A 9,682-nucleotide genomic window follows, 5' to 3' on the forward strand; every position below is an offset into this window, starting at 1 on the left:
GCAACAAATCGAGGAAACCAAAGCCTGTGCACCAATTCACATGACAAAGACCATCCATCTGCATATAAGGACAAAATAAAGGCATGCTGTTGTTAACAGATGACAAAGAATCTCACATATATCAATAACAGATGAGTTGTAATAAAAAAAATCGAGCAAAAAATCGAGAAAACCAAAGACTCTGCACCAAGTCACATGACTTCACAATCCATCTGCATATACAGACAAAATAAAGGCAGGCTGACAATAAGGTAAATCAATGAATTCACTGTTGCCATGTGACTTTCTGAGTTGAGAATCCCACATATGTAAATAAGAGATGAGTTGTGACTGTAATAAACAAATCAATAAAACCGAAGACTGTGCACCAGGTCACATGACTTCACAATCTATCTGCATATACTGACAAGTCTCTCCACGATTTGACTACTCAATGTGTGAAAAAATGAAGGTTATGAAGCTTACGACCCGCTATTTGTATTTCATTGAAAAGTATGACTATTTGAATTGTTCTTGTCATTTGGGAAGCTATTCACCGACCTACCTGTTATGTTTTATGTGTTGTTGAAGGCGGTAGTTCGATTCACCAAGTTTAGTTTTTTGTCAACCCCTCATTCATTACCGGAGTCATAATTTTTACTGGACTTTCAATAATTGTAAGGTGACTCTTTCTTCTTTCCTGATGGAGATTGAAATTCGTTGTAATTTCATCCCTATTTCAGCAGCCCCAGTTAAGGGAACCTTTTCTCCGAGTTGCCTGATCTATTTTATGTGTTTTAAGTATTCACATAATTGAACATACATTAATCCATTAATTAATCCAGAACATTCATGAACAAATTGCAATTCAATAAAGAAAGTCATGAACTCATAAATGTGTACTTATAAATGTAGGTATTTCATAAACTTCAGGTTCATAACAAAAATACTTGAAATACATCCGTACGTTACACCAACAACAACGTTGTCTTACACTCCAGGAACGAACATATGAAAGATAACGGTGTTTGATTTCTTATTCATCATCTGACATGTAGTAGTCAGAGAGATATTTTTCATTGTTGAAGACATTATTTCGCTCAACCATTGTCAAATCTCTGTTGCTTGCTTCTGCCATTTCAGTGGCTAGCTGAAGCATGAAATGTCGACATCTCCGCATCAACATCCTGTTGTTCTCCTTCTTAATTCTGCTAACTGCTTTTTCATAGTCACTCACATTTCGTCTAGCCATGGTCAATGAACGACGATGAGGTACCGGTGCCCCAAAGTTACGTAGATCATTATACAATCCTTCTTGCTCCGTTACCCTGAACGCCCATTCTGCTCGGATACCAGCATAATAATCCTTCGGACTTGAGTACTTTTCGCTCTTGTAGTCATACATAAATGGAGGTAGCAGCCACACTTTCGGATTTCTTTGCTGGCGTGAACTTCCTGCACCTCTTGAAGACATTGTTAATAAAATTAAAAATAATAATAATAATAGTAATTGTATATCTATTACTATTGTTATGCCTTCAACAAACATCATACTGGGGTATTTATAGACATGATAGTGGTGCTAGGGCACTATGGAATAAGTGATACACGTGATATTATTTGATGTTATTCATTTCATGTAATTTTGATTACCCGTGACTTTGTGTACCTGTGATGTAGTCACGGATGTGGTTGTAAGATAAAATAATAATTGTAGGCCATAGAATCACAATGCTATCCCTTCATATTCGAGCAGTGCGTTGTCAAATAAAACAAAATGCAGTGAGTTGTCACATCGGCACATGAAACTATTTTGTCATGCTTACTTTTGTAATACAATAAGTACTCACTTGGAATTGACGATTTTCAGTACGTATAAGTGTTTTCGAGAAATTATAAATCAAATCGAAAAATGAAATTTTCTTTGTATTCAAGTAATATTGTTCATAAACTATCATTGTTTTTCTCACCAACATAAGAAAATGGTCACCTGCTAGGTAAACACGATTGGAACGTTGGTGCCTATATTTTATCTTATTTTCAGTTAATGAACTTCACAGTCATCCGATTTTTATTGTCATTACACAATCGTCCATCATATTTTTTTACCAACATAATAGCATTTCTGCTTCTTTTCACAGTCATAATAATGTGACTTAGATGAATTCTGAAATGTGCGGAAAAAACAAAGCATGTAAGTTGCACTGCAGAAGTCACATGCATCACGTAATGTCAAGAAACAAGTCACAACGTATACAAGCATGGCAAAGTAAGAAAGTCACATGCATTACTGCATCACTGCATAAAGTGACATGCAGCATTGCATCACTGCACAAAGTCACATGCAGTGATGCAGTGATGCACAAAGTCACACGCATCACTGTATCACTGCACAAAGTCAGATGCATCCCTGCATCGCTGCACAAAGTCACATACCTCCTACGTACTGTGCCCATTGCAATTATGCACAAAGTCACAGGCATCGCTGCATCTGCGGCACAATAGCCGATGCTACAGGCCGTTGATTCGTTCATGACTGCACAAAGTCGAGTCCTGACAGCCGTATCCACTGGATAAGGTCAGTGGCATGCATGTGATCGAACAGGAAATTGCATACACACAGGTACCATGTGTGTATATGGTATAAATATCGTAGCATACCACAACAAAAGTTTTACAGCTATTTCTACCGATATGATCATGACATATACGGTGGTTGATCTATATTCAGCAATGGGTCGCTATTGGGTTGCAGATGGAGATGAATTTCAATACCCATTAAATCCAAATTTGCGTTACTCACGTGCCACCGTCAATACCATGAGAGCTGAGTGGGAATTTCGCAAAACTCGAGCAAACGTTCTCGTTGAGCTATGCCGTGAAGTTAATCTTAAATTTCCTCGCCGGTTAGCCATGCGTATGCCAACTGACACTCCACAGTTGTTGCAAAGGGCATTGCATCGTATCCGCGACGAGGTTAATCGCATGACCCAACGTTTGCAGAGGTCTGAACTAATGAAGACCGCAAATGAGCGTGCCGAAGATGGGTTAATGGATGATGCACACCAGTACTACGCCTGGAGCATGGATGTTATGTATGAATCTGATATTGAGATGTCAGATGATGATGATAATGAATGAAATTGTTTGGATGAACGCCCAGGGCATTTCTGTAATGCATGCAATTTGTAATGCTTATCCATGACTTATCAATAAAGCGAGATATTTCAATTATTTTTAGCCTTCAACGAACATTTTTTTTATAGCTTCTTTACACATTTTGTTCAAACCAAACGCGTTTGTAATTTATGTTCTCCTAAATTACGGATAATGAGAGAGGGGTAGAGATGTGAAACAGATTTGTGTGATTCATCAATATAAATAAGAATAAAAAATTGTGAAATGATAATTGCGAATAAATAAGTATGACACTTACATCAGCTGTACAAGTTTGGCACATACAAACAAAAAAAAGAAAAAAAAAAAACCTATATAGTCCATATCGCAACCGCTAATGCCCTAACCTGCCCCCAGTCCCACAACCCCGACCGTGGATCTCCCTCCTCGGTCTCCTACGGTAGACTCTCTGAATATCTGGCACTCTCTCCCCTGCATGCTGCCCTCCACTGACTGCCTGCGGAGCCTGTGAGTGTGAGTGTGACCCCCCCTCTCCTGCATCTGATGCCCCTGATCCTGCCTGTGCCTGTAGATCATATACTGCTGTGAGCTGTGAAACTCCCACTCCCTCGTCTGGTGCAACTGTATCACGATCTGCAGCTCGACCACGACCTCTGCCTCTGCCCGCACCCCGACCTCGGCCGCGACATCCCCCACGACCATAACCTCTCCCTCGCGCTCTGGGGGGGGGCTCAATATGGCCCTCATCATCAATGTGTGAGATGTCAGTGAGAACTGCATCATGTGTACTCCTGGGCGCGGTCGAAGTAGTCCCCATAAAAGCAGGTGATAACTGGGTGGGTGGGGTAGCAACATCATGCATAAACCGGGGGGCGGTCGAAGTACTCCCCAGAAAAGTAGGATGTAACTGGGTGGGTGGGGTAATAACATCATGTATGAAGCGGGGCGGTGACCAATCAGGGTCAGGGTCAGCATGCTGGGTAAGATGTACGTGTGGGGAATATGGAGAAATGTATGGGGTATCATGTGGTGGGGTGCCTGAAGTCGAAGGACCTGCTGTGGCTGGCGCTGAACTGGAAGGCACTGACGTGGACGGGACTGATGTGTCTGGAGCAGCTGCTGCAGTGTGTACACCGTAGTCCCCAAAATGCAGACGATCTACCCGATGGGCATGCTGGATCCCCTCGTACAATAACTCTCTGATCTCTACAAGGGCCTGCAGACCAAGCTGTCCATCACGTCTGAAAATAGCATCCTCAGCCAAGTGATATGACCTCCCAGCTCGAACCACCTGTCAAAAAAATAGATATATTAGGCTATAGTTGACTGAAAATAATCAATTATGATATTAACAATTATCGGAGATATAGTACGCTACTCACCAATGACTCGAGAGAAGGCCCAACTCCCTGATATCCGTCCTCGGACAGGTGGCTCGGATTACCGACAAGTAGGTGTGTATGTCGCCGATACCACAACATGTAAGGGTCGGGAGAGGGGAGGACCCCATCGCTCCAGTCAGCCTGTACAATAGTGTCGCGACGGGCATCCCACAACTGTATGTATCGCATATGATGCTGACTCCAGTCAGTGCTGCCTCGGCCACGTCTATCCGTCGCATGCAACCGCCACTCGGTGTCACATCGATCCGGCACGGGCTGGACCCGACCAAACTGTCGGAGGACACGATCAGGGAGATGCCACTCAACCACGTCATAACAAATGAGTGGTACTCTCGCCATCCATATATCCTCACCTAGGCGGCAGTAGTCTGGGAGCGTGTGGAGGACATCAGCATAAGGCTGCCAGATAAACTACAATAACGACAAGTCTATTAAAAATCGGTCATAAACGTATACAGTCCATATGACAATTAAAATTTAGGTATATAAATTTGATACCTCGCCGTCTATCATCCGGTCAAGCTGGTCTCTATACACGACCACTACGTGGGTCGATACGACCTCGTGGCTCATGTCAACCCTCCATCGGCTACCTCGAGGTCCGGCCGGCATCTGCATGTCTCCCTGCCCGATGGGAACCTCACCAGGAGCAACTACTTGCCGCCTAGCCGGGGCAATGCGAATCAATCTCTCCCACGCCCAAATCTGCAATAGTTTGAACGCAATTACAATACTGATATATGCCATACAATATGAATTGACATGTAATAAAATTCTTACTAACCTGTAGCAAGACAAGGGGTCCTCCGATCTGAGTCACACCCACCTGAGTGGCTCGACATAACATCCTATACAAGCATGCCAAAGCCGCGGCGCCCCAGCTGTACTGGCCGATGACGTCAATGTCTCTCAACAGTGGCAAATACATCAGCTTGAGCAGGTTCTGTGACTTATCAGGGAGAAGTACCCCCCCAATAAGCCACAGAATATATGCTCGCGCATGCTGCTGTACTAACTCATCTGCAGCATCATCTGGAAAATCGCCCTGAAAATGCTCCGACAGCCACCTCACCCTCACTCTACCTGCCTGTAAGTCTGCAGGTGTAGGTGCTACTCCCAATAGCTCAGCACATAGCGCTATCCACTGCTCCGTCGTCAATGATGGGTCAAGTCCAGTAACTGCTCGCCCATCAATCCGTAGACCGCATAGGACAGATACGTCCTGCAATGTGACGGTGGCCTCACCGGTCGGGAAATGAAATGTATGAGTCTCTGTGCGCCATCTCTCGACGAGAGCAGTAATGAGTGGGTGGTCCAGTCTGATATGGCCTATACGATATACACCATAGAATCCCGCGCGTAGTAGACACTGCAAGACTCTATGGTGCAATGGACGATCCCACAGGCCGGAATCTCCCCGTCGACATGCCACCACGGTGCGTGACTGGTCCTGCATAACAGAATGAGTATTTTAAATTATAGCATTATCAAGGAAATGAAAAACAAAATGCAGTGTATTTTCATTGTACGCGTAAAGTCCAACAAACGTTATTGCATACCGGGTCCTCCCATATACTGTCAGCCCGATGTGGATGACTCAAAAGGGGGACCTCATCAGGTAGATGTGCCATGAAGCCTGTACAGTTGAAAAACAAATACATTTTGACAAACTGTATTGGTGAGCATGTAATTTAACTATATCAATTAAGCTGAAATTATTATGTACATGACGACTTGAAAAATAAATGTGGTCGATTATTTTAAAAGTATAAATTTGTGTGCCATTAACTAAAATCAAAAGTTTGCATATTATGTGCCCATTAAATATGATAAGCAATTCAACATAACCTATCGTTATCTATGCTTCAGACTAATATAAAAATCTTTTACAAAGTCATTTTACGATATCAGTTACATAAGCTTAATAATGACCAATAACATGTGGATAGTTTTTGTATGTCAATATTTACAAACAAAATGGAATGATCAATTTTTTTTTTCAAAACTTCATTATTGATTTTGGCATATTTGACATAACGTCATTATTGATTTTGACATATTTGACAAAATTCGTTACATTTATGGCATATTCGACAACTTCATTATTGATTTTGTAATTTTTGTTTTGCAATAAAATAAAAAATTTGTAAATTACGTACATGTAATTCACAAAATTCTGTAATAAACATTTTCAATGAAGTAGATAATAAAAACTATGATAGTTGTAAATTTCGTCAAGCAAATAAAACAATTACAATATATAAAGAATTAAACAACAGAAATGATATATTACAAATAAAAAATGTTCTATTACATGTATGGCCCCGTTTACAAATAATGAATTACAAAAGAAAATAAAATGATCTATTACAAATAAAGAATTACAAAAAGATCTATTACAATATGTAAGTATTACATAGTCTTCATCGACCAAGTCGCGCCGGACATGTTCGCCTGTCATGACCTGTCTGCTGGCACTCACTGCAACGAGCGGTCAAACGCCTATCTGATATGTCCATCTCATTCGGAATACGAGACATAGATGCACGACCCCGTTTCACTTGTCGCAGACGCAGTACATTAGGCATTAAAGTCCACTGCGGATCAGCCCAATAATCTTGATGTGGTATTGGATTGAATTTAGTTTCCCAAACCCTAATGTATACAGGAAGCCTATATACTGGATCAACGTACTCGAATGGATTGTCACCGCATTCAGACATTACAGCGAGCATATGAGAACATGGATAGTGTCGTATCTCATATTTCCCACAACTGCACGTGGGTTGATTCATCCGCACAATTTGTGTATTGCGACCTTGTCCATGGCGAAAAGATGTTTGCACCTCAAACACGCGGCGTGGCCTATAAAAAAATTATAGTAGAAACTAATGAAGTTCATGTTTTTAGGTGTAGTTAAATTGACAACATAATAACAATAATTTAATTTATATTACAAACTAACCTGTCATATGATATCAACTTGAAAGTATTTGCCCTTGCGATGCCATTCTCAATAGTTTTTTGCATCTGTCTAGGGTATTGGAACTCATTTCGTACATCTAGTTCAGCTTGGGCTCCCATCTCGTCAAAATATTTTACAAGCCGCCGAAATGTAAATTCTACCATAGCTGAGATAGGTAAGTTCCTTGCACCTTTCAAGACGCTATTGAAGCACTCTGCATCATTGCTAGTCAATACCCCCCAGCGATGTCCACCGTCATACGAAAGGGCCCACTCCTCAGGATTCATCTTGTAAACCCAAGTGATGGCTTCTTGGTCAATAGCCTGTATTTGTTGTAAGCAACCATTACACTTTCGTCGTTGATGAGCACTTCCTGCTTTCCATAGAAGTTGTTTCAGCTCCTTATTTCTGAACGTAGTGTTAAAGTTACTACAAACATGTCGAAGGCAGTGCCGATGATATCCAACAAATTGGAGCGAGGGATTCAACCAATGCCGCCTCACAGCAGCTAAAATACTCTCAGCTCGATCGGATATCAAAGTCACTCCCTGTCGGTCCATGACAATATGTTCCTTGATATTTGAAATGAAGAACGACCAAGACTCCAAACTCTCCTTGTCGACAACAGCAAATGCAAGCGGTAGTAGTTTGCCATTGGCGGTGACAATCGTTGCTACAAGCAACACACCAGTGTATTTCCCGTATAAGAATGTACCATCTATGGTTATAACAGGCCTACAATGTCTGAATCCATCGATGACGGGTTTGAAAGACCAAAAAACAAAGTGGAAAACGGGCATAATGGTTGTATTTCCGGTATATCTATGCTTCCATTGCACGATGGTACCAGGATTAGATGTTTGTAATGCATACATGAATTTAGGCAACATCATATATGATTCATCCCAATCTCCGAATACCATTCGAATTGCCTTTGCCCTTGCATGCCACGCCTTCTTGTAATGTATAGTATAGTTCATGGATTTTTTTATGTCTTCGATGACATTCTTAATGGGCATATCAGGTTCGTTCTGCATACAACAATACCTATGAGTCAGATTATTTTGGTGTGAACACTTTAAAGACACAATTTTGGTGTGAACACTTTAAATGAACAATGTGTATATAAATGTAAACATTTATTTTGTATACTCACCACAACTTGTCCCAAAAGATGAGAAGCAATGTAACTGGAGCTAATATTTGTGTGGTCCCTGTTCGTTCGTGGGTATAAACAATGGTGAGGACCCCTATACTGCTTTATTTCAAAAAGCCCATGTCTCTTACTAAGAGATGCACGCAACCACCATCTACAGTCGTGCTTGCAAGCACACACCCAAACGTCTCGCTTGGAGGTTACGACTTTGTACTCTCGATTATTTGTTGCATGGTACAATTTGACAGCATGTACGAGTTGCTTCTTATCAACGAAAACCATCCCTTTGTCCAACTCTGGATTTTCAGCATTCCAGATTCGGTTACGGGGAACGACATCGCGGTTACTAATGTCAAAATCACCACCCATGTGAATGTTTTCAAAGAAAGGGATTTCAGGTCTAGGTGGAATGGGGGCATTCTGAATATCAACGGGAGCGTCGACATCATCTTCTTCATCATCATCATCATCATCTGATCCGCCCAATAAATTTTCTTCATCACACATTTCATTCTCATCATTGTCTAGGGCGACATCAGGACCGTACATGTCACTGTCAGCAAACTGCACAAAATTAACCGTTTCAGCCATATTACCAGCAACTTCAACTGGAGTCGTATGATGGCTATAGGTGGGCACATCTTGGGTGTTATTGTGAAATTCAGTCTCGTATCCACCATGTGAACTTGATTCTCCACCATGGCCATGAAATGTCTGTTGTGTGTAGCCAGCTGCATAACATTCATTTGATTCATACATAGGAGACTGAAATGCTGTCGTGTCAACCCCATGTGTCAGCAATGTAGTGAACGGATGCGATTCCATCTGTGTTACATTCGGAAGATTCTGTACAACCTCTTTCTGAATGTACACTTCCAAACAATTTGGTGGTTCGAAATTTCCACCGATACTTAAAACGGTGTTCAACGCCTCATCGTCATTTATCGGTAATATTTTGTATTTGCTGGTTGCTTGCCACTGGCGATAAGGATATCTACATTTGAAGATCAATCGGACTGTTTCCCCGTAACTTGCGACCTT

At 41.5% G+C, this 9,682-nt stretch overlaps 1 protein-coding gene across 1 annotated transcript; it reads right to left on the reverse strand.

The window, feature by feature from the left end:
* Nucleotides 1-36: 36 nt before the first annotated feature.
* On the reverse strand, nucleotides 37-9,342 carry LOC145800710 (serine/threonine-protein phosphatase 7 long form homolog). Its single transcript, XM_082890437.1, has 9 exons — nucleotides 9,238-9,342; nucleotides 8,406-8,516; nucleotides 5,899-5,970; nucleotides 5,305-5,742; nucleotides 5,019-5,225; nucleotides 4,500-4,931; nucleotides 3,823-4,408; nucleotides 2,416-2,548; nucleotides 37-58 (listed from the first exon to the last, which is right to left on the reverse strand). The coding sequence occupies exons 1-9, from the start codon at nucleotides 9,340-9,342 to the stop codon at nucleotides 37-39; spliced, it is 2,106 nt and encodes a 701-aa protein (XP_082746563.1).
* Nucleotides 9,343-9,682: the final 340 nt, after the last annotated feature.

This window comes from Camellia sinensis, chromosome 10 (assembly GCF_055761805.1).
Source record: "Camellia sinensis isolate YWXY chromosome 10, ASM5576180v1, whole genome shotgun sequence".
NCBI lineage: Eukaryota > Viridiplantae > Streptophyta > Magnoliopsida > Ericales > Theaceae > Camellia > Camellia sinensis.

Coding starts and splice junctions, on each gene's coding strand:
- LOC145800710 (XM_082890437.1), bottom strand. CDS start 9,342: ATGGTGGAGAATCAAGTTCACATGGTGGATACGAGACTGAATTTCACA. Junction 5,226..5,304: donor GACCCCTTGTCTTGCTACAG/GTTAGTAAGAAT, acceptor AAACTATTGCAG/ATTTGGGCGTGGGAGAGATT. Junction 4,409..4,499: donor GGCCTTCTCTCGAGTCATTG/GTGAGTAGCGTA, acceptor TTTTTTTGACAG/GTGGTTCGAGCTGGGAGGTC.